This window comes from Tasmannia lanceolata, unplaced genomic scaffold (assembly GCF_043159265.1).
Source record: "Tasmannia lanceolata isolate RefF3 unplaced genomic scaffold, GAP_Taslan_0.1 ptg000018l, whole genome shotgun sequence".
In the NCBI taxonomy this organism is placed as follows: Eukaryota; Viridiplantae; Streptophyta; class Magnoliopsida; order Canellales; family Winteraceae; genus Tasmannia; species Tasmannia lanceolata.
The window spans coordinates 70,908,639-70,934,937 of record NW_027518695.1 but is presented as its reverse complement, the minus strand read 5'-3'; the positions used below and the strand labels follow the sequence as shown (position 1 = coordinate 70,934,937).

The 26,299-nt window shown below is 37.9% G+C and overlaps 1 protein-coding gene and 1 long non-coding RNA gene across 4 annotated transcripts; one reads left to right on the top strand and one right to left on the bottom strand.

The window, feature by feature from the left end:
- Positions 1-5,852: 5,852 nt before the first annotated feature.
- Positions 5,853-25,069, top strand: LOC143850974 (Erythronate-4-phosphate dehydrogenase family protein). 3 transcript variants are annotated; one of them, XM_077360282.1, is made up of 3 exons: positions 5,853-5,924; positions 6,497-7,312; positions 24,536-25,069. In XM_077360282.1, the coding sequence occupies exons 2-3, from the start codon at positions 6,611-6,613 to the stop codon at positions 24,761-24,763; spliced, it is 930 nt and encodes a 309-aa protein (XP_077216397.1). In that variant the 5' UTR covers positions 5,853-5,924; positions 6,497-6,610; the 3' UTR covers positions 24,764-25,069. The 3 variants fall into 3 exon arrangements, with proteins under 3 accessions (XP_077216397.1, XP_077216396.1, XP_077216398.1); XM_077360281.1 differs by lacking the exon at positions 5,853-5,924 and adding an exon at positions 5,969-6,167; XM_077360283.1 differs by lacking the exon at positions 5,853-5,924 and adding an exon at positions 6,188-6,246.
- Positions 11,956-13,001, bottom strand: LOC143850976 (uncharacterized). The gene is made up of 3 exons (XR_013236147.1): positions 12,591-13,001; positions 12,413-12,478; positions 11,956-12,287 (listed from the first exon to the last, which is right to left on the bottom strand). It is a non-coding gene; the product is annotated as an uncharacterized LOC143850976 (long non-coding RNA).
- Positions 25,070-26,299: the final 1,230 nt, after the last annotated feature.

The following is a 26,299-nucleotide window of genomic DNA, read 5'->3' as shown; positions in this document are numbered from 1 at the left end:
GTAATTTTGGTGATTTCTAGCACCATAGTGCTCAAAACAATTACGGAGTTAAGTAGCTGGAGATAATTTTGAATCTCAGCACCACTTATTGTGCTGACTTTGTTGGATTATTATTTTCTCTACTTAGCCTTCTTGTTGAACTTGTTCTCATTTCTCAGCCCTCATTTTCTAACCTTATCTTTAGGAAGAATTCTTAATTTACTAATTTTATCCTCCCATATTTTCCCTGTCTATTGCATAGACTTTGCAGTGCCTCGGTGAGGAAGACTGATGGCTTAGAGTCAATTTCAACCAAAATGTTCCTTGCATTTGAGTGGTTTTTCCTATGGTTCCTCTGATTAGTGTATGTGAAATTGAGCCAACTGAGAGAGAGAAAGAGAGAACACATTCGTCCATTTCCTTTCCTTTTTACAGTTGACATAGTTGTTCTTGGTATTAGTTATATTGCTGAGGCTGCAGGCATTGTAATTTTTTTTATAACATGATCATTATTAAATCTTTTCAATACAAGGGGTGATAAATTTTGGAAGGAGATGGTGAGAAACTAATATTGTTTCCAAATGGTAATAGCTTTGCTGCAAAACACATCTGAAAAGAACTCCTTTTATCTCTAATCCTTGTTGCTTTGGAAATCTATAAAGAGTAGCACTTAAATATTTTCGGTTGCTAGGAGAGAAACCCATAAAAAACAGCATTGATCATGAAAAACATTAGGTACCACCAAGGTTTTAAATTTCGGTTTGGGTACCGATTTCGAACCCCAAGAAAATCCGAAATTTCGTAATCGAGCTCGAAATTCCGGCCGAAATTTTGTATTTCGCGAGATTATGAATTTCGTCAAATTTCGATTTCGGTCCCCACCGAAATCTGAAATTTCGGATTTCGGTCGAAATTTAAAACCATGGGTGCCACTGCTTTAAGTTACCTTATAATATATGCTAAATGCAAATTTATCCTCGTCATTCTTTTTTTTTTCCCATTAAATATTTTTATTAGAATTTTGTTTCCATGAACATATTATCAACAGAACCTTTCACCCACCACTCTTGGACATGTGTGTTCTTCTCTTAGAAGAGATGGCTTTGAGAGGGTGTGAGTGTAAATTTTTTTTTTTTTTTATTTCACCGAAACCATCTCTCATGGTGACAAGAAAGTGATGAGGCGGTTGTGATATGAGAAAGTCAAGTAGCTTGCAAATTGCGAGTATAGAGGGGAGAGTTGTGAGAAAGGAAGGCATGTGTGTCCATCACGCTCACCTCTGCTCTCCGCTGCTTTCTTATCTTTCTGCTTAAAACCTGCGCCCTTCCATCCTCTGTCTCTCTTTCTACACTGGTGCCTAGACAAATAATCCTTGGACGAGGGGTCCCACTTCTACTTATCATATTCATATCAGAGACCAAAATCCTTTCTCGTAGATGAAAGAGGAGAGAATTTTCGTGCCGGTGCACCCCTCCCTTAATGCACAATAACACACACACACTCTTCTTGGTGTCGGTGTACCTCCCTTTAATGCTCATACCACCCTCTCCTTGGAGTGGGTGCCCCATTCCCTTTAATGCTCATAAGCATTAGACTATCCTGGCCGTCCAATCAACATAATCCTATTTGCCCTTCCCTCTTTATATATATATATATATATATATATAGAGAGAGAGAGAGAGAGAAGGTTCCTAAGGGTGCCCTCATATAGCTTATATGAGGTGGCTCTTTCAAAACATAGGGGCCCCACATTGTTAGGATGATCCGAAGCATTCATTTGAAAGGCCACATCATAGATATGGTGTGTACAAAAAATCAGCTCCATTGGATCATCCTAACACCTCCAAAAGTAGGGGCAAAAATGGATAGACACATTTTGTCCACAAATCTGCCCATTTTTGCCCCCACTTTTGGAGGGGTTAGGATGATCCAATGGAGCTGATTTTTTGTACACACCCTATCTATGATGTGGCCTTTCAAATGAATGCTTCAGATCATCCTAACAATGTGGGCCCCCTATATCTTGAAAGAGCCACCGCAGGTAAGCTTATATGAGGGCACCCGCAGGAACTGTATTCTCATATATATATATATATATATATGGTGGGTTTGACCCTAGTGCTCAGGTCAGGGTAGAGATGGTGTGCTCACCTATTAATAACATTAGAGGTAGGAAATTTTTTTCCAAAATTGCTTTCCTTGGAAAGAGCGAATGACAATTTGGAAAGTCAGCTGCTTAGTATATATATAGATAGGAGAAATTATATGATGCCCGACTCTCAAAATAAAGGGAGGAGAGAGACAAACCCTCTCTCCCTTGATTTTTAATCCAAGGGAAAGCACCGTTTTTTTCTTTTCCTTAATTCAAAAAGCAAGGCAGCAGGTTTTGTCTCCTTCCGCCCTTTACATTTTGACGGTCGGGTATCATATATATATATATATATATATATATATATATATATATATGATACATAGAGAGAGAGAGAGAGAGAGAGAGGAATAAGAGTGTGCGCTCGACCGCACCAAGCTTAGGTGCAGTCGAGGGCCAAAAACTCATGTGGGCCCACATTGTTAGGATGGCTCAAAGCATTCATTTGCAAGACCCCATCATAGATAGGGTGTGTACAAAAAATCAGCTCCATAGGATCATCCTAACCCATCCAAAAGTGGAGGGCAAAATGGACAGACACCATTTGCCACAAATCTGCCCATTTTTGTCCTCCACTTTTGGAGGGGTTAGGATGATCCAATGGAGCTGATTTTTTATACACACCCTATCTATGATGGGGCCTTGCAAATGAATGGTTTTGATCACTACAAAAAGTGTGGGACCCATGTGTTTAGGCCCTCGACCGCACCTAAGCTTAGGTGCGGTCGACCGCACACTCTTATTCCTCATATATATATATATATATATGAGAATAGAGTTCCTAAGGTGTCACCTCATATAGCTTATATGAGGTGGCGCTCACAAAACATAAGGGGCCCACATTTTTGGGGTGATCCAAACCACTCATTTGAAAGGCCTTTAGATGGATATGGTGCCTACAAAAAATCAGGTCCATAGGATCATCCTAACCCTTCCATTTATGGAGGTTAAAAATGGGCAAATTTATGGAGGTTTATACCCATCCATTTCAACCTCCACAAATGGAAGGGTTAGGATGATCCTATGAAGTTCATTTTTTGGGCATACCCTATCTATGTGAGGGCCTATCAAATGAATGCTTTGGATCATCCAAACAAAGTAGGCCCCTTATGTTTTTAAGCGCCACCTCATATAAGCTATATGAGGTGACACCTTAGGAACTCTATTCTCTATATATAGGTTGAAATGGATGGGTATAAACCTCCATAAATTTGCCCATTTTTAACCTCCATAAATGGAAGGGTTAGGATGATCCTATGGACCTGATTTTTTGTAGGCACCATATCCATCTAAAGGCCTTTCAAATGAGTGGTTTGGATCACCCCAAAAATGTGGGCCCCTTATGTTTTGTGAGCGCCACCTCATATAAGCTATATGAGGTGACACCTTAGGAACTCTATTCTCTCTCTATATATATATATATATATATATATATATATATATATATATATATATTTGGGCTCTATTTTGTGTGCCGTGCCCGCCCCCACTCTATTATTCGATCAAATCCTAAGCATCACACGTGCATGCACGTGTACCCCGTGGATAGTGGGGACAACGTTTCATAGAGTTGTATGTTTCCTTCCCCCTACCTTCTCTCCCTGTTTGTGTTTTGTCCTCTAGCAATTTAGAAATGGCTCATGCCAATTGTCTCTAACTGTGTACTGCCAAGAGATGGATCTTTCACTCTGCTTCCTTTTTCTCAAGGGAGTTGCTAGCCACTTCCGTGGAGAGCCATTTTGCGCCCGGCTTCGGCATGTGATGGCAGCGGCACTGTTGACGTTTTGCCATATTTTTTCTTACTCATTTAATTCAGACACGGCTCTCCTCATGTGCAAAAGCCGGGCGTGAAATGACTTTCCTCGAAAGTGGCTACCAAATCCCTATAGTTAAGAGAAGTACATCCAATGCGAGTCGTCCGTGACTGCATAATTTTGCACTGGATCCTACCCAACCCATCTGATCTAATGGTTAGAATGTGGATTCCTTCTTCTTTTTGTGTTAAAAATAAGGTTGTTCTTAAGCTTCATGTTTATCCTTCCGTTCCTATGAAATAGGGGTCTTGCCTAACCCCAGCTTACCCATCATTTAAAAAAAAAAAAAAAACAAATGGTTGCGCCTTAGGTTCACTAGGTGGGCCAAAGATCAAGCTGGTATCACGTGGGCAGTAAGTTTGTACCTCCTAAGTACATATTCACGTGCATCTTTTATGGGGTTTTAACTTTGAAGGCCTACCTGTCTTTTACTTCCAAGAGCGTGCTGAGTGAGCGCACCACATCCTGAGACTAGCTTTAGTGGGCCTGTTAAACTAATGAGGTTGTGAGGCACATCTTACTTTAAACTTAACAGTGAGCTAAATCAAGGTCGGGCTTGCTGCTGTGGTGTCCTTCTAAGCCTTCACTCTTTGTTTTAGTATTTAGCTGAGTGAAAGAGAAGTTTACATTGTACAACTGAGAGTCTTTTACCATGATAGGGGCATGGGCTAAAGCCCCCTTTCCAACTTTTACAACTACGTCAGAGTTATTTGCATTAACTTGAACGGTGAGCTGAATGAGGGATTTGAACTAGGGGTTTCTTAGCATGATGTGCTGTAAGGTCCATTTCCTTTTGACAATGAGCTAAGTGTCATTTACAGTGTGCAATAGAGAAGAATTAATGGGCTTGAATGTATAATCCTTGCTACAATATGCAAAAGCAAAATTAGTTGTCGTCATCATTCCTACTAAGGCTCTGTTTGTTTTGGATTTTGAGAAGTGACTACGGGTCCAAAACTCAAATTTATGCATATTTAGGCCTAAAATAAGCAGAGCCTGAATATGCATGTCAAAGAAACAGACGGGGCAGATAGCTTCAATCTCAAGTGTAATAGCCCCCTTTTCACCCGATTCTTACATTTGTTTGCTACAAATGCTGTAGTTTTAGGCAGTTTATTTTAAGAAAAGCAATATCTGTTAAATATTTTAAATTAGGGGGGCGTGGTTTCTGAGCTAGAGCTTAGAATACTCCATCTCTCATAGTAGTTTGGCTCATCCAGCCCATTCATTCAATACTACCTCACATAGATAAGATGTTCCTAACAAACCAGCTCCGTACCATAATCCTAACCATTATCTAGCCATCAATTTTAAACCTCCACAAATTATAACCCTAACCATAACCTATAATCCTAACCATAACCATAACCTATAAAATGATTGGACTGGATAAGTCAAACAACAGTGGGATATATGGTTTCTGAGCTGAGAAACCATTTCTTATTTGAATTATTGTCACACAACCATCATGTTTATATGGGCTTGGGCTAAGGAGGGACTAGGGACGAGGAGATAGTGAATGTGTCAAAAAGAAAGGGATATTATGGTAAATTGAGTGTTGAAAGAGGTGAGCTGCAAAAAGTGTGGAAGGAGGCATGGCGATGGTGACGGCCATCGCACCACGACTGTCCCCTTCTTTCCTAAACCCGCGCGCCCCTTCTTCTAGAGTCCTTATCCTGCGCACCCAAAAAAAACCCTACCCTTCTCTTATCCCTTACATACACATACATGCCTACATACATGCATACATACATGCGCCTCGTGAAGCGTCAATTCTCTATCTCTCTCTGGATAAGATAGATCCCTATGAAAAAAACCCTTGTCAGATTTTGAAAAATATAATAAAAAAACCTTTTTTTCCCATCAAATTTCTTTCTTCATCGGCTACAATCAAAATCTCTATTTCTTTTGACTTGGGAAGCCATAAGAAGCTGTTAGACGCATTTGAGAGAGGGAGAGTCTGTGGATGAAATAAATTTGAGGTAGGTTTTGTTTTTTGCTTACAAATAAAGAGAAATACATATTGTGGTTTTGTATGATCCGATTGGCGCGTTGTATGACGTTGCTGTGACGATCGATTGCCGGCAATTTTGTTGGTATCTGCAGCTTTTTGTTTCTTAATGAGAGAATTTGGAGAGTTTGTCAGTGGATTTATCTAAATCAACTCTTCCTTTTTCATTTTGTTTTTCTCCTAAATCGATCCCTTCTTTTCGGAGAGGAAAAAGGTGGGTTTTCTTCCTTTTTACTTTTTTTTTTTTTTTCACATCTGTTCCTCCGAACTGTATCTTTCATCCCTTGAATTGGGTATCATATTTCTTTTCTTTCTACTTTTTGATGTGGTATTTTGTTCCTTTTGAACTGGGTTTCTTCCTTTTCCTTTGAACTGGTTTGCTTTTAGTTTGTTTGCTCTTTTGGTTTGCTGGCATATTTCTAGGCAGTTGGATTTCTAATTGTTTGCTTTCAGTTTTCATTTTCTGTTTCCTTTTGATTTCTTGTCTGATTCTTATACGAAAAAAGTTTTTGTATAAACCCTGTGCTGTTGTTTATTTTGCAGACTATCGAACCCAACGCCTTTCTTGGTAGTTCATTGATGGTCTTTTCAAGTCATCATCCTCATCATCATCTGTGTTGATGTGAAAGAATCTCTTGGTGAGGATTTTACTAGACAATGGAGTGTTGTTATGAAAGTGCTGGTCTTGAAGAATCGGCGGATCCTAGTCGGAAGATCATTAGACACTCGTCTACTTACCAACCCAAGTTGTCATCTTGGTTTGATCTAAGGGTTTTTTATGTGAGGGTGAGCAATTTCGAGGTTGATCAATCAACACCAGAGTATCTCACTCTCAACCATATCCCTTTGAGCCCTGATACCCTCCTCGAAGGGAATGGCGGGAGAAGTAGCATATACTCCGAAGGCGTTTCTTCATTGCTAAGAAGAGACCGGGTTGATAAGAAAGCTGAAGAAGCCACATTTGTGAGCACAGATAGTGTAAGGATGACGGGGAGTGTCAAATTTGAGGTCTATGATAAAGACGATTTGTTGCTCTCTGGAGTCTTGGAGATGTATAACAGTAATGGTTGTGTTGGGGAATCGAAAAACCATAGTAAGCGATGGAGCATGAATTGCCAGTCGGTGATGACTGTTGGTACGGGTTTCTTGAGGGGGAAACAAAATATGTGTTCTGAATTGCTATCACCAACTGTGGAGGTTTATGTTGCGGGCTGTTTCTTGGGCACACCTATCATCTTGACCAAGACTCTTCAGCTTAGCTTTCGAAGGAAACATAACAGGAAGGGAACATTGGATTCAATCCCGGAGTATGAGACAACCGAAAGCAAGAAAGATGTACAGTCTAATCTTGCTATGCAGGTACTTAGTAACAGACTCCGATTTGTTTATCTTGAGTTTTACTTGGTGTCCATGGTGCATGTCTTAGTCATTGCAGATATCCTTTTCTTGATTTGCATTGTGTAATGTATTTCTTGAGAAGAATTTAGCATGGTTTATACACCATTTCTATTGTATATTTACCATGCCATGGCATTGTTCTCTATGGGTTCCCAGATGTCTATCTTTGGGAGTGTTTTATTACATAAATGCATGTCTTGCTATGCTTAGACTGGCAATGGAATCTTTTGTTTCATGGGTAAGGTTATGGGCATGGTACATATTTCCATAATGTGGAATAGAATATTATTATTTTCTCTGAATCTGTTTCTATGGTCTATCAGAATCTGACATTGATTTTGGATTTGTCTTTTGGCTTATAATCTCCTCTTACAAATGCCTTATCTAGGTTTGGATGGTAAAGGAAATCACATAAATATTTAAATTGTAGCTTTATTGGCTCTGTAGTAGAGCTATCCTGGAAAATAAAGAAGGCAGAAGAAAAGTTGAGATAACGACATCAGTAATCTGTTGGTGGAGTTCAATGATGTTAATTTCTGGTTTAATGTTGTGTTTTATAAGATATTATCGATCTTATTATTGATAACTTGCCTACATCTAGATATAACTCTTGGGCTGGCTATAGAACCGTTATTTTGTCATCTTGTTACTCATCATTTGGATTCTAAGATTTACAGTATACACATGTGATCAACTTTTTACACTGATTTTCCCCAAGCTACTAAATTTAGTGCTTATTCTTCAAATTTCCCTTGGGTCTTGTGGGTTTCTAATTTCTTCTTTGGTGATTACATTTCTGAGTGTAAAACGCCATAGAAAATAATGTAGGAGCTTGAAAAACTCATTCTTTCATGGGATGTTTGAAAATTCTTTCGAGGAATGATAAAGAACCCATTCTGGAGCTTCTATAGCCAATCTTGACCTATTTTTGATATCTTATTCCATGAATTTGTATATCATAATGTCAGATATGTTCTAACATTTCTCTTCTCATGAACCCACATAAACATAATTACCTTTATAGTTCTCAACTACCTTGTTGAATATGACCTTTCATTCTTTCATGAAGTGTGTTCTATTCTAGGTCTTCTCCATGGATTTTTCGTTCTATCAACCGTACTAGAAATATTAGCACTGTTATTGTTGTGTATCTGGAGTTCGGACTCTGGACACACATATCAAGTCACCTCTAAGGGTGTCAATTGGCTCGGGCTCGGAAGTCTTTGGATACTCCCTCCCTTGCTAATCCATCCGCCTCCAAATCCGCGGATCGTTTCACATACAAATATGTTAGTGGCGATGAACCAATCTTATTTGACATTTCATCAAAATAATTGACGAATCTCCATGGGGGATTTTTTGATCTTTTCAACCATTGGATTACATTTAAAGAGTCGCCTTCCACAGCCAAGGAAGCCAAATGATGATGATCAATTAGTTTTAACCCTTGGTAAACTGCTCTCACTTCTGCTTCTGACGCATCTGCTACCCCAATGGGTCCACCATAAGCCCATAAAACCTCCCCCAAATCATTTCTCAAAACTCCTCTAATGCCGGCCGGACCCATCATGACACGACCGTGATCTGTGTTCCTGCAGTGAATCAGCTCTCGACATCTTTTACCTCTTCATCGGCTCCTTGCACAAAAGCTCTTTACAGAAACCATACTAAATGTTATACATTTAGGCCGTCAATTTGTTGCTTTAACAACTTATGTCCTTCAAAGAAGCCCGCAGTGAATGTAGCAGATTAGACTCTTTATGTTGCGAAATAGGTGGAATCCTGTTTCTTTGTTTCCGATAAGGACATGCAGTGGGCATAGATTGATTTACACGATCCGGGTTTTTTTCAAAGTGCTCTGTAAAAGCATCAGGTCTGAGGGTTCTTCTGATTAGTTATGATATGACCTATTAGTTGAAGTAGACAAATTTTATATATTTTCACTAAGTTTTTCATAAGCAATCTCTTTCTTTATGTGAGCCTAAAGAATGCCATTTTCACTGGGAACATAATGTAGAACAAATCTACGAACAATGCTCTCATACCAAATAATGAAAGATTGATAGTGAAGGAAATCTAACTTTTGTTAAAAATGATATCCAATATTGATTCCTGTTGCTTTGATATCAAATGATGTTGAACAAATCTATGATTGACGCTCTAATACCAAATTATGATGAAAATTTTACCAAAAATAATGTTTAAAAGTCGATGGGTAGCTTTTGGATCCCCATTTCTTACAATATAATCAGTATGGAATTATTCTAAAAATAAATAACTGCAAAAGATCTCAGCAACTCACGTTTACTTGAATACTAATTCAAAAAATTATGTTTGAGGTCCAACGTATCAGATCTGGGTTGATTACAACTGTTGACCAATGCTTTAGAAAGCGTTGCAGAGATTTGTAACGAAGTATTTCGAAAGAGGGAACTATAAAGAGATTTGAGGTCCAATAAAGAAACCAACAAACAGAAATCAAAAGCCTGCAAATATTCAAGAACTATAAAAACACTGTTGAAATTTCTACACAGAAAATAAGCCCAAGCTCTTTTATTTCAAAAGATAAAGAACTATCCCAAAAACTAAACTCAATTATATATATATATATATATATATAGGGAAAAGAGTTTCTGCACAATACCTCAGGTAAGTTACCTGCGCAAAAGCATTAAAAACCCTCCCATTTGACGTTATATGTGGGCCCGTGCGGGAACGGAAAAAAAATTACGACTTTGGGTTTTCGTTTTTGAGTCGGCTCCTCCTTCCCATACCAACTGATATACGAAAAAGGGTTTCTTCTCCTCCTACTGCAAGGGTTTTCCTCCTCCTTCAATCGCACAAGGGTTTCTTCCGCCTCCATCGTCTTCGAAGCTAAGAAACCCCTAAATCGATTTGGGGCTCTCTAAACCAAACGATTTAGGGTTTGATTTAGGGCTCTCCTCTCTTTCGAGTCATCTGTAAATTACCAAAGCTGAGGGGTTTTTCTCCAACCGAATTGAACTTGCTTCGCAGCCAAGCTTCCTCTCTCGAAGCGATCTAGGGTTCCGCCTCTTCCTTCGGGTAAGCATTTATTCAAGAGAAATCCCCATCTCTTTTCTTCTACTGTTATTGCTTGCAGAACTCGCCATGTGATCCATGCATGGTTCATTGTTGCCTGCACTGGTGTGCCCTCTGTCAAGAGCACCGGGAAATGAAGGGACGCCTCTCTGATAATGTTGTCATGCCCATGACCATCATTAACCCACCTCCTGTTCAAGAGATGAATATGGTCGAAAATCAGGAGACTGCTGAGAATGGTGTCGACCACACTAATTTGGAGATCCAGGCTTTGTAGTTTTTTGGTAAGAAAAAGATTTTGTGGGGGGCAGAACACTGGTTTTGTATTTCCTTCCCTCCTTTCTGTGTTCCTTTTTCTTTGGTCATTTGGGACTGAGTTGATAGGAACTCATGGCAACTGTTGGCATTTGAAGAGCTTTGTTTTATGTCTGTGGCCTTATCATTTCGTAGAAAAGGAAACACTATACATGGAAGAAGTTCATAACAATTTTTATTACAGGATGAATGTTGGCGTGTATTTCCATAGCAAATTTTATTACATCACCACTCCCCCTGCTTTGGATTGTTTGACTTTTCTACTTTGATCAATTTGTAGTTCATGGTTTCCAGTTTTGTTTTAACCGTCCATTTGCATTGCATCACATTGAAGGATCAGATTGTTTGACCATTGCTATTTCTGGGCCCCACTCTAACTGGCCTCAAGGTGGGGACGACTTTCTTTTAAACCATTGATTTGTGGATCCCAACCCTGCCTTGCTTCGAACCCCACTGGATGATGTTAAGGGAATGTTTGGCAACCATGAACAAAATATTCCCTGGTATGTTAGTGGGGGTAAGTTATGAGAGATGGGCTGAGAGGGAAGTTTTTGTGATGCTCTGTTTCTGTCAACGTAAAATGAGTGCAAAACAAAAGTTACGCTCATTTTTCCACTTAAAAGTGGGCGTAAAATTGGTTTTACTGCCATTTTACATCGAACAAAATAGAGTCTAATTGTATATAATTTGGGAGCGTTCAAATTATATATACTCAGAATCCAAAGAGATGGGGTGTGCTCACCAGTTGGTGTTCCAAAACATTCTTCTACTTGGCCTTTCAATCGATGAAGCATGTACATATACTTCCTAATGGATCAAGCAAACCTCACCCTCTTAATCGGATAGGTGGTAACACAGTAGTCAAGTGTGTACAACATGGTAAGTAACGAAAGCATTTGTCTAAAACTGTCAGTCGAGGAACAAACTATTGCGCTGCGCATGGGCGGATCTGATTCTGAAGTTGAGATTTCATCAAGTGGGCTACCTCTAAAAAACACAGAAGACTATGAATTGAGCATATAGCTCAAGGGGCCATCTGTACAGTAAAATGTAAATGACAGTTCATTGAAAAGTATATTCCACCTTCATCCCAAAGACTGAATCCTTCCCTTAAAAATTATCCTAATTCTCCCCTATTAAATTATTTGCCAATGAGTGCCAACCCCGAAAAAGAAAAAAAAGAACACAGAAGATGATTACAACATGGGATATAGCATCCCGGAACAATCTTTAGAAATAATAACATTGAGATCTTCATGTATGAGGGAGAGGGGAATAGGGATCCCTTTACAAAAGGAAATCAGCAGCTCTGTTTCCTACTCTCCAAATGTGGGAAACTCTCCAAGAATCAAGGTTGTTAAGGTTAATCATGAGATTTTCGAAAGTAGGAATTAGAGTATATTGAGAATAGAGACAGAGTATATTGACATGGCCCTACTTAAACAAATAAAAAGAAACATCTCGAACATTTCATGAACAGCGAACAAACTCCATAAGTGGCATCTGAACTTGTATTTTCTCATTCAAAGTTCCTGAGCTTTCTCCCATAAGTGGCATGAACCTGAAACAAACTCCATGAACAGCGAACATTTCAGTATATCTGTAATGAAAACAAGAAAATGAATTACAACAGGTTACTTAAGACACAAATAGAAACAATCATTTACACTTGGCTTGCCATCTTACCATTACATTTTAGAAACGATTTCCCTCTTCCACTCCCTCGTTCTCTCCCTCTTGCATTGCAGGCATCTATTTGCACATGCATTAAAGGAAAAAAGATTACATATATTAGCTCACATATTTAGAAAACTGAAAATGTACCTTAGGATTAAAAAAAAAATGCATAGGTAGAGATTCAAACCTTAGGATTGTTTTTACATGTTGTGAAATAATGTCCGAACTCCCCACATTTTTTGCACTTTCGTTGCTGTTTTATTTTTTGGGCGGTCTCTATCGGATGTTTGAACCGTGTAGAAACCTTTGGACGGCCCTTTGTCTTCACAACATGTGGTTCTCGAACAATTATCTCAGGTATTTGACTGGATACATAGTTCGACTGCACTTGGCTGCCAATGATTGGCAACTCACTTTGCTTCTCTTTCTTTCGTTGTTCAACTTCAACCAACATAGCATCAAACATTCCATCTAACTTCTTGAAAAGAGCCTTATCATTAGCAACTTCTTCTAACAGTCTTTGTTGCTTTGCCTTTAGGCACCACATTTCAAATGGAGTTACGCCATCCGTACCTACTTCACTTGTAGAAGCTCCACCCACCACTTGATATCTTGCATCTACTGTCCATCTCTTCAAGATATAGTGGTTGGGAATAGAACTTAGATGCTTCTTGTCCATAATGTGCACTATATGTTTGCACAATATTCCAAAAGTCTCAAACTTTGCACAATCACACGTCGCCCGTATACCTTCAGAAGCATTATACACAACCATGTGCCCTTTCTTCTTCTCAAAATCACCCTTTCTCCCTACTTTATAGATTGTAATAGTGCCATCTCTAGTCTCCCTCTCATGCCAAAGGTCAGCACTACCCAGCAACTCAGCCTTGAATAGTTTAAATATTTCCTTTGTATAATGTTTTGCAGCTTTTTCCTCCAATGAGCTACTTCCACACAACACAGCATCTGAATTTTTTGACCTGAAATCCTCCTCTGATTCCTTCTTACGGCGATCAATGAGTGCCTTATCGTACTGATCTAAGAATTCAACCAAATTTGTCTTTTGGTTCACAAATTCATCAAAGAAAGCATTAACGCTTTCACTACGCCCACTAGTGCTCATATCCGCTGTGAATGTATCTCTCCAATATGCATTAACCCAGTGATTCCGTATGTCCCACATTTTAGCAAGCCAACTATTCTCTTCAATTTTATATTTCTCAACTAATTTTTCCCATTCGGTCTCACATTCTTCAATTTCTCTCCTATAAATACAACGATTATAATCGTCCTTGAACTCACTTTCAGAATTTCGCATGGCTGCAACATTCTCCATCAGATGCTTTCTAATGTGCCATGAACAGAAACGGTGACGTGTATTCGGAAAGACAGTTTTGATTGCATTTCTCATTGCCCCATCCATGTCAGTTATAATAGCACCTGGAGCTATCCCAAACATACAATTCAACCATTGCTGGAATAGCCAACTAAATGTCTCGACAGTCTCGTCCGCTAGGAGTGCACATCCGAGAAGGATGGTTTGCTTGTGATGATTCACTCCTGCAAATGGTGCAAAGGGCATCAAATACTTATTTGTCGTGTAGGTCACGTCGAATACAATGACATCGCTGAAAGTCACATAAGAATCCCTCGCCCGACGATCAGCCCAGAACATGGAGCGCAATGTCCCATCACTCTCAAACTCCAAAGAATAAAAAAAGCCCGAGTCTTCTAACTGTTTCTCTTGAAGGCGTTTGGCTACGAGTACAGCATCTTGGCCTATATTATTTCTTCTCTTTACTTTCAAATGGGATGCCACCTGGCTTGCTGATATAACCCCATATGCTGCATCGGATCTAACATTTATAGTCTTTGCAATTCTGACAGCCTGCATTCCAGTGCCATGGAGATCGTCTATCAAATTCTTACAAGTTTGCTTCTTAAATAATTGATTATGGGACCGATGCAATCGTTGTCTAAGTGGGGAGGTAAGATCATGAGACTATGAGAGTGATCATCCACAAAAGCTTTCACTATCCACTTCCCATCTTTCGAACTGATCACCATCAGCGCTTTACAACCATTTCTGACAATGCGACGCTCTTGCACTTCCTTGCCAACCTGTCTCTTATCCTTACCTTTAAACCCTTGTTTGGAACATACAAATTTCCTCCATATCACGCCATTTGTCGTCTTCGAAGTATTTGTACTGGATTTTCTGACTCCAAAACCAGTAACCAACGCATAAGACAGGTAAAATTCATATGCATCGTCACTACTTTCAAATACTTGATCAACAAACGGCTTGTTGACTACGCTCTTCTCACCAACATCCTTATCGGGAGTACCCCATTGACTGCAGCCCTCATTTCTGTCACCAACATCCCCATCAGTTTCATTCGTTACTACATTAGCTTCATTTTGATCTCCTCCCTCACCAACCAGTATTAATCCATTAGAATCCACCTCATTAATTGATAGGCCGTGAGCTTGCGACATAGCATCATCAACCAACCGACAATCTTGCAAAGAATCTTCCTCCATTTTATTACTGTTCAACATAAATGTTTCAATTAATAGAAGGCAGTTAAGCAATGGCACAAAAAAGATTTGTCATGCAAAAAATGAAAGTCATCAGTATGAAATTACAGCATTACAACTCAAAAAATGAAATAAAACTATAGCATAATAAGATGGTAAGACGAAGAAACTACAACAGAACAACTCAATGGAGACAATGTCCAACTTTCAAAATATTTTAGGAAGATAAGTATTTATCTTAAGCATTAACAAGCAAGTGAAAAGGAGAATGCCTTGATCTTTTTCACTTTTTTTGCTTATTGAGCACCACCTTTTTTGCTTATGATGTGATTGAGGAATAATCAGTGATCGATACTCCTAAAAACAAAATTAAAAGATTATTATGGGTTTAATCAGACCCATTTATAGCCATTCAAAAAAAAAATAGTCAGACCCATAAGGTTTCAGCACTTCTAAATGAATTTGACCTACTAAAAAAAGAGAAACAGAACTACTTATATTTGTCTTTGATTACATTAGTGTTATTACTATTTTGGTTCCAATCCTAATAAAAGCTAAGGTCTTGTTTTTATGCATTATTGATCCAGTTAACAAGAAATATAATCCACCATCTATTAGTTAATTTACACTGCTAGTAAATCAATTTGTATAAAACAGACTATTCTTTGTATACTCCAACAGATTCATGTTGCTAATAATCCATAAACATAGTTCATTGGTTCTTCTAATTCTATAGAACTACTACCCATATCCTTCTTAACTCCCATCTCTTTCATCAACTTCCTCACCTTCTCAATATCACCCCATCTCCATATTTCTACATACAAATTAGACATCAGAACATGGATCCAAATGCAAAAGTCATACAAATTTCCAAGTGGGGAGGTAAGATCCTCCACAAGAGAGAGAGAGAGAGAGAGAGAGAGAGAGAGAGAGAGAGAGAGAGAGAGAGAGAGAGAGAGAGAGAGCCAAAAGCCAAAAGAAAAATCACGACAGCAACATCACAGAGAATGATGCAGATAAACAGAAATTCAGAAAAAAAACATGTAGAACTGTAGCAAATAAAAAGGCATTTACCAGTAAACCAATGAAAAAAATTTCTACCACGCAGAAATTTCTACGCTCTCTCTCTCTCTCTCTCAATAGAAACATTCATTTTATACTCATTCTATTTTACACCCATTCTAGCAGAAATACCCCTCATCTAAGCTCGCTCTCTCTCTCAACAAAATCTGGACCTCTAGTTTTGCTTTCACGGAATAAAAAGGAGATGGGGATTTTTTTTAACAGAACCTAAGAAAAAGGAAAGCAAGAAGAAAAAATGAGATGGGGATTTTTTTTAACAGAACCTAAGAAAAAGGAAAGCAAGAAGAAAAAATGAGATGGGGATTTTGTTTCAATAAAAGTAGGGTTTCTGCCGTAAAACGATGATTCACCCCAAGCAGAATCAACCGCGGGTAGAAATTTGTATGTCGAAACCCTACTTTTCAAAAATACCTTCAAACGAAGAGAAGAAAAAAGAGATGGGGATTTCTCTTGAATAAATGCTTACCCAAAGGAAGAGGCGGAACCCTAGATCGCTTCGAGAGAGGAAGCTTGGCTGCGAAGCAAGTTCAATTCGGTTGGAGAAAAACCCCTCAGCTTTGGTAATTTACAGATGACTCGAAAGAGAGGAGAGCCCTAAATCAAACCCTAAATCGTTTGGTTTAGAGAGCCCCAAATCGATTTAGGGGTTTCTTAGCTTCGAAGACGATGGAGGCGGAAGAAACCCTTGTGCGATTGAAGGAGGAGGAAATCCCTTGCAGTAGGAGGAGAAGAAACCCTTTTTCGTATATCAGTTGGTATGGGAAGGAGGAGCCGACTCAAAAACGAAAACCCAAAGTCGTAATTTTTTTTCCGTTCCCGCACGGGCCCACATATAACGTCAAATGGGAGGGTTTTTAATGCTTTTGCGCAGGTAACTTACCTGAGGTATTGTGCAGAAACTCTTTTCCCATATATATATATATATATATATATATATATATATATATATATATAGAGAGAGAGAGAGAGAGAGAGAGAGAGAGAGAGAGAGAGAGAGTAAAGAAATGAACCTAGAAAGCTCTAAAACCATAACTAAAAACTCGCCACTTTTGACAAAATCTTCTTCACTTAAAGCTCCCTACAAAACCTTATGAGTAGTCACGTGAATAGTATCGTGCAGATGGGATTGTCCCTTATATCTCTGCAACTTAAAGGAAATAGTATCTGCTTCAAAACTTGTCTCACAAATAGTCCCAACTCTATTCTTATTAATATGGATCTGATTTGGATCGTGAACAAGAGCCATGTCAGATTGTACTAAACGAGTCACCCCTTCTTGAAAAGTACTCAATCTTGAGTTCAAATCATCTTTTTCCTAACACAATCAATTGTCAACGAAAACATGATGGTAACAATCTACATATCCAATTATTCCATTACTTTTCCTGACAAGATATTTGAAAAGAGAATATTCCGGTGGTAAATCAAAAGTAGCTCCTATGGAAAGGCATCACCATCCTATTCTAGAACAACCTTACCATGTACGTGCAGATTTAATGCATCTTGTTGTTTAGAAATTTCTCCTTTGGAAACGAGTGTGAAGACCACACTATCTTCTCTCAACTCTTTCTCGAACTCATGCCTATAAAGGCATCTTTACTCTTTTCCCTTTCAGGATTTAAATGACCTTTGAAAAGCTTTAAGATGAGCTTCTCTTTATTCATTTGAAAGTTCTAGGCATTCTTTCTACCATCATGTCTAGCAACCCTATCTAATTGCCAAGGTCTCCTGAGCCAATTGTGACATGCATCGATCGGTATCATATCACACTATACTATCTTTCTACTTGTTTCTTATTAAAAATGAAACCAAACACCGTTGAAAGTTCTACCTCATTAAAGTTATTCAACCACACTAATTTGTATGGTTGAGGGTATGCTTCCATCTTCAAATTGAACTTATTCACCACTTCTTGATAAATCACGTTCTCACATCTACCTGAATCAATGATGAGTTTGGATCTATGCCCTCTGACAGTGGCGGATTTATACATAAGGGGGGCAAAATAAGATAATATATTTAATCCAAACTCTTCAAAAATAGAAGTTAATTCTAAGAATTGAACAAATCCCTTTTATACATGGACGGAGGTAATCTACGTGTAGCATCAGGGATTATGCAAGACAGTTTCTGATTACAGAGACTATGAAATGTGCACTGAGAGCAATCAATAGAAAAGTGGATTATGCAAGCTTTATTTGAGAAGCATCTTCAAAAATGAAAGGCAAGATCGTGAAAATATATTATGTCTCAACCAATATCCCCCCTTATTCTACACGTAGATCTGCGCCTGCCCTCTGATATAACACATGATAGAGAATATATTATGTCTCAACCAATATCCTTCCTCTTTAGTGATATTAAAAAATTCCCTTACCCACCAAGCACGGGCCATAAGAGTCTTCATAAAGAATATTGCCTTCTTTCGGAATACATCCATTACCTTCATTAGATTCTTCCTCATAGCCTTGCTCTCACATGTCCTCTCCCATTTCTTTGTCTACTAGGAGCTCTTGTCTAGTTTGAGGACATTAGGTGAAATGTGTCACATCTTTCCACATCAAAAACACCTTACATTGGCAAATTGTGATATGCATCGATTGGTATCATATCACACTATACTATCTTTCTACTTGTTTCCTACTACAAATGAAACCAAACACCGTTGAAAGGCTCTACCTCATTAAAGTTATTCAACCACACTAATTTGTATGGTTGAGGGTATGCTTCCATCTTCAAATTGAGCTTCTTCACCACTTCTTGATAAATCACATTCTCGCAACTACCTGAATCAATGATGAGTTTGGATCTTTGCCCTCTGATATAACACATGGTAGAGAATATATTATGTCTCAACCAATATCCTTCCTCTTCCTCTTTAGTAATATTAAAATTCCCCTACCCACCAAGCACGTGCCATAAGAGTCTTCGTAAAGAATATGGCCTTCTTTCGGAATACATCCATTACCTTCATTAAATTCTTCCTCATAGCCTTGCTCTCACATGTCCTCTCCCATTTCATTGTGTACTAGGAGCTCTTGTCTAGTTTGAGGACATTAGGTGAAATGTGTCACATCTTTCCACATCAAAAACACTTTACATTGGCTCTCTTAGGGACTGTTTTGGACGGAGCCACTTGTGGAGCCAGGGAAGCATTAGTGTGAGGTTTAGAGGACTGAAAATTAACTTAATTTGGACCTCGTTGATGCACATTAGAGTTCTAAGCAAGATATGGTCTATTGCTGCTCGGAAATGGAGGTCTATATGACACCCTCTTTTGAATTTACTCAATAGCTTGGGCCTTTCATGGGCCTTGAAAACAGTCCCAAAAGTATGAATGCATAAAGCATCATGAATGAATGACTTCAGCCCGCTCAAGTACCATACAATTAATTGTTCTTGGGTGTCTCCTAGCCGATTTCTAGCAAGCAATTTATAGGACTATATGGGAATTGAGCAACACTCTCCTTACCTTGAGTAGTTTATGGCGTCACTCATAGAATATTTTTCGATAATTGAAGGGTAGGAGTTCCTGTGCCATCAAACTTTTTATCTTATCACAATTAGAATTGTCATTTGGAACAATCGAGCTCCTTGAATTTTCACCATTGCCACCACGCCCCCACACGATCTCTAACTCTCAAAGAAACCAACGTCACCCTTTTATGCATTGGCACTTCCTTGTAATCAAGAATTTCCTCCATTGTTTTTACCCAATAAAGATACTCTGCAACTTGTAATACCTTAGAATTCTGAAATCTCAACCTTCATTCCTTGTTCCCATCGGTTAATTTTTTTTGTAGAACTCGATTCTTGGACTAGAATTGTTGTTGAGGGGGATACCGTTTGAGTGGAGATTGATACCTAGGGTCTACCTCTTCTTCAACTTCTTCCAAATTGTTCTCTACAGGTTCTGCGTACTCAGAATTTGATGCATCTCTTGATTATGCACAAGTTGAGTAAGGGCAACATTAAATTGTGTAAATTGCCCTATCTTCTCCTTCATCTCCCAGTCCTGCTTCTTCCTTGTTGGTGAATTAATTTTCTAATCTCCTCGAGATTTTAATTTTCTCACACATTTCAGGAACAGAGAACAGAGGGTTTTTTGTAGTCATCTTGGCTCTATTACCAAATATTGTAAGCAAATCACGAGTGATGCTCCAATACCAAATACCATAGGACTGACAGTGAAGGAAATCTTACTCTTATTAGAAATTGATACACAATATTGATTCTTGTTACTCTGATGTAGAAAAAAAAATCTATTATTGACTCTCTAAATTATGATGAAACTTTTGACAAGAATAATATCCAAAACTTGATGGGTAGCTTTTGGATCCAAAATTATGGCAATATAATCACATTTGGAATTATTCTAAGAATAAATTACTACAAAGGATCACAACTCATTTACTTGAACACTAATCCAGAAAACTATGATTGAAGCTCAACAAATCATATCTAGGTTGATTACAACTGTAAACACATGCTCTTGTGAACCTTGTAGATATTTGCAACAAAGGCTTTTGAAAGAGGGAAAGCTTTTCACCAAGAAAGAAACCCATGAACTGAAAGCAAACTCCAAATTTCAAGAACCGAAAAAAAATAAAAATTCAGAAACTGAAAAAAATGCAGAAATTTCTACACATAAAATAACCACATTGTCATTTTTATTCCAAAAGATTCACAACTGTCCCTAAAAGCGAAACTCAGTTACATGTATATAGAAAAGAACCTAGAAAGCTCCTAAACCCTAACTAAAAACTCGTCACTTTTGACAAGATACCCTCACTTAAAGCTCCTTACAAAAACCATGCGAATAGTATCTTGAAGAGTGACATGTGTTGAGTATCGTAGGAGTGAAGTGGACCTTTATTCTAATCAACTTTAGTGACTCAAGTAAAACTTAGAGAAAAAATATATTATATCCCTATGGCTTAAAACCTTATAAAAGACTCGTTTAAAATCCCAAGGCCCGGTTTGTTTTGGATTTTGAGAACCTATTGTGAGCCCAAAACTGGTTATTGGACTCAAAACTAAACGTAAATTTGAGCCCAATAATCAGTTTTGGACTCGCAGTCAGTTCTCACAATCCAAAAAAGCCAAGGCCAAGGATGGGCCCCATGTGTGTCAAAACTTGTCTCCGGAATAGTCCCAACTTCGCTCTTCTTTTGAACATGGATCTAATCTGGATCATGAACAAGAGCCATCTGAGATTGTACTACATCAGAACACCATTAAAATCCAGGTTTATACAGTCTAACTAGAACACCTTCTCATTCAGGTTGACACAGTCTTACTGGAACACCTTCTCATTCAGGTTGATGTAGATATGTGCAGTGAGGCTAAATGTGTGGCCATGGAGATCTGTTGATATACTAAAAGAATCTCCAAGGTTTTTGAGATCTGCGGACATTTTTTTTTTCATGACTTGATGGAAGCTAATTATGTTGCCGACTCCCTTACCGAGGAATGAGTTGGAAGAGATGATAGTGTAACTGGGCATTTCTTGTTTTTGCTGTGATTTCTTTTGTTTCTTAATTAAGTGTTATCTTCTTCCAAAAACAAGGTTGACGCAGAATTGTAGATGTCTTTCTTCACATGGGTCTCATTGAGAAAGTTCTCATGACTCCTACTAGTTGTTACCTTCAACTTGTGAAAGAAGTGCTCATTGAATTGTGAACTGGACATGAGGCCACAACTTTAGGATTTATTAGTATATTCAGGACTCGTCATTATTAAGATTTCAAATTGTGGTAATGAGAGTAACTTCCACAATCTACCTGAGGATTTAACACTTATAGTGACAACTAACCAATGGAAGTTTTAGCTGGTATAGACTATTTCGTTTCCTTTACATATTGTATATGGTAGATAAGGACCAGTGTTTGTGATAATTATACAGAAATATATTTCTGCATATATTTTCCTTTCGGTGTGGGGGTAAGCTGGGTGTGGGGGTAAGCTGGATGGGGGGGACACTGGCTTTAATGTTGAAGGTCTTGGGCCATAACTATGTGACAGGGCGTAACTCCTACAATTAGTTCTTCCAGTTTGCATAGGAATTTAGTCCTTGTTTTTGGTTTCCCTCACCATGTCGCTTGCTTTCTTTCTAGATGTGCTTCTGATTAACATTTTAGAGTAGTCTGTGACTGCATTCTGAAACCTACGGAAATTACTAATTAGCTTCGTGGTATTGGCTATCAGGCTGAGCTGGGCTAGGAAGTAGAAATTAAATATTTATCAATAATATCCTGCATTCCAGCATTAGTAGTACATCTAGTTTTTAGAAAGTCAAGCATTTGTATAATTCTTTAATCAAAGGTATTTATGTGTTCCACTCCAAACAATTGCCACTTCAGTAGTAAGTGTTTACAGGTCTCCTTCAATTGAAACTCAATTCCGTGGAATTAGCATGAAAAAGGTGTTAACCGCAAGCGTTGATGGGCTAGATTCATAATTATAGAAATCTAGGCATCAGTCACAGGTAGCTGCCTTCTTTTGCAGGATGGATTTTTAGAATAGGTGAGAAATAGATGCATCTATGGTTTCTTTTTGGAGCTTTCCATGGAATATTAACCTGAAGTTTTGCAAGAGCCCTGGTAGCAATTTTTTGAAAATCGGAATCGAATCGTAAATTGAAATAGGGGTCGAATCATAAATTGTATCGTAAATCGTAAGATTCATTCAAAAAAATAATATATATATATATATATATATATATATATATATATTTATAATAATAATAATAATTGTTAACTTACCAACTTCTCCAAAAGCTTAAGCTGTTGGAGAAAGGCATTATTTATCTTTTGTACTTTAACACTCTCCCGCACGCGTGGCCCACTTGGCAAACACGTGGCACATGTGGTCCCACTTTGGGCCGACCATCGCACGTGGATTTTTGCTATCCGAGAGGTTTGAACTCGAGACCTTTGGCTCTGATACCATGTTAACTTACCAACTTCTCCAAAAGCTTAAGCTGTTGGAGAAAGGCATTATTTATCTTTTATACTTTAACAATAATAATAATAATAAATTGTATAATATATGAAATAAAACTTCTTTTTTTCATTTCAAAAACAAAATACAATAAAAAATTATAAAGAAGTTTTTTAATGCTTTGAAAAGTTAGAAACAAGTTAAAGAATAAAAAATAGCTAACTATTCATTTTTCATCCAAATTCATTAATTCAAATAGAAATTACCATGATTAGTCATTCAATATCCTACTAATCATCTATTTCTCGTCCAAACCCATGCATAATGGATAATAATATTTAAAAAAAAACAAGCCATATCAATTCTCAAAGTCTCAAAGACCAAATGACGAATATCAATCATAAACGACTGAACTTGTCGGTGTTGTCCTCGTTATAGTCGTCTCCCACCTCGATGTAAGTAATGCCTTCAAGTTCATGCACTGTGCTTGACCGGTTCGATTCGCTCGAACTCCTACTCCTCTGTCTTCTTCCTTCTAATGAGAGGGATGTCGAAGGCTTCTTGTAATGTAGAAAGGAAATGATGTCTTTCGAAAGAAAGTCCAATTTTCTTTTATACAAAACTTAATTTGGATGAATCGCTTGAATCGTATGAATCTATGATTTATGATGGAATCTTAAGATTCAATTGAAAATCGTAAGATTCATATGTCGAAGGCTTCTTGTAATGTAGAAAGGAAATGATGTCTTTCGAAAGAAAGTCCAATTTTCTTTTATACAAAACTTATTTTGGATAAATCGCTTGAATCGTATGAATCTACGATTTATGATGGAATCGTAAGATTCAATTGAAAATCGTAAGATTCATACAAATTAAGATTCAATCATTGGATTCAAATTGTTATGCATAAGATTTGATTTGAATCGTAAATTGTAAGATTTTCAAAACGATGCATGTTAGCATCATACTATTCACTCTTATAATGGAATCAAATCCTTTTTTAGATCATTCAAATCCAGATGCTACAGTCTTGCTGCCACACACACACATATTTGAAAGATAATGAATTTTATTGATGATATAGTAACCGGAATACTGTTTATATTTGTAATTCCTAAACCCTTGTTTGGATCATTTTGTTCTCTTCTGGCATCGAATTTGAATATTTGATACCTTTAGTTATCATCATTTATCCACACAAAAATTCAACAAAGACGTTTCTTGGAAGGGTCAACTGTTTGCCAGGTGAATGATATTCTCATGTTCTGTTGCATAGAAAATTTCTATTGATTTGGCGCTGGTGTAGTTAGCAGTTATCAAACTCAAGACTGAATATATTGATATTATTGGAAATTTTGATGGGATGAAACTTTTGGAAGATGGGCCCTTGATTAAAATCTTCTTCATATTTTTGTAGCCTGTTGGATTTCTGTTCTCTTTGAAGAATGACCAGAAACCAATTAGCTTGTATATGCTTCTTGCACGATAATATTCTATTTGAATTGGTCCTAAAACTCCTTTTCCCTTGGCGAAATGCATGACTGTTGCCAGTGATTTTTGCAGGTGTATCGAGACTACAAACAAGAGAGCGATGATGAAGAATATAACAGTCTCTACTCGAGGGCAGAATACATTGAAAGTGAGGATGGGGAACTTTCGTGGTTCAACGCTGGTGTTAGGGTAGGTGTTGGGATTGGCCTTGGCATTTGTCTAGGCATTGGAATCGGCGTTGGTTTACTAGTCCGCACGTATCAAACAACGACCCGAAACTTTAAGAGGCGACTAGTTTAAATCCAAACCACCTAAGTCCATATGCTAATGCATTGCTTTTTGTTTCCCTCATCTGTCAGGAACAGTTAACTTAGTGTTGTTTCTGAGATATCACCCCACTGCGAAATGTCTGAGTATAAATTTTCTTTCTTGTAGCTGAGAATCATGTGGTTGAGTTTCTCATTTCAAGGGAGTGAAGTTCTCATTCGATGGCAGGATGTTGTAGATTTCTTTGATGGGTGGTAGAATCTCTGATCACTAAAGTTTATGCTGACTTGTTACCACATCTTTTTATATATTTTGTTACTGGAAAACTACTTACCTCGAGAGTGGTCTTGAATTTCTTTTGCTCAACACCTGCTGCAGACGAACGTATAGACATTGATTTCAGTCCATTCACAAATTCGCAGTTTGTAGCTTACTTTAAAATCCTCCTCGGTCAAGCAGGGTTAGATTTTTGTTGAAAACAGGGGGAAACTCATCCTGAAGAATTTTCTTGGAAATAAGAGTCAAATGTTAGGTGACTCTTTTCCTTGAGAAATTATTTTCAGGACAAAATTTAGCCTGAGGAATGATAGACTGAAGGGCGCCCTTGCAAAAACCAGTTACAAGGGTGGCCCCACTGGTCATATTGAAAGGAGTGCATTTATAATGGCACATAAAAATATGGAAATGGCGTGGATGATATAAAATTTAAGAGAAAAGTATGGAATGCGCGTACAAGTTTCTTGAAATTACGGATTTCGGGTACTTTTTAATCTAGCATGAAACACGGGTGATTCTTCAAAATCCGGTGGGGAAAAGACCCCAATACCCTTGTGACATGATCAGAGTCCCCTATGTTGCCCTTCCTGATGGATGAGAGTTGACGACAGGATGATCTTAAAGGATGAGAATGTGGGGAGTGAAAATATCATCCAAACCGTTCATTTGTTGGGTCACAACATATATAAGATGCACCGCATAAATCATCTCCATTGGATGATCCCAACCCTCAGATCTATATAGGTTTTTATAACGAACAATCCCTTTGTAGATAGGACTATTAGGATCAACCAATGGAGATGATTTACCAGGTGTAGTCTGTTTCCAATGTGGCCCAACGAATGAACAATTTGGTTCATCTATGAAGTGGGCCTGCAATACTTTAAAAAAAAAAAAAATGTAGTACTTTAGATTTTAGGTGCACAACATGTAAAATCTCATAATTACTTAGGCAGCATATAACATCTTGTAACTAGGGTGACATTCCCTTAGCTCCTTTTCCATATTTGCTAAGTAATGGAGAGAGAATTGATAACTTAGAAACTAATTTAAGAAAATTTCTGAAATTAATGGGGATGGGGCAACTTTACGTAAACAATAAGAGAGAGAGAGAGAGAGAGAGAGATTAGGAACTGGTTTAAGAAAAAAAATCCAAAAATAAAGGGGGCAACTTTATGGAAAAAATAAAACTACACAGAGAGAGTTTAGGAACTGATTTAAGCAAAAAAATCTCGAAAATAAAAGGGCAAATTAACGGAAAAAAATAAATAAAAAAGAGACCTATTTAAGAAA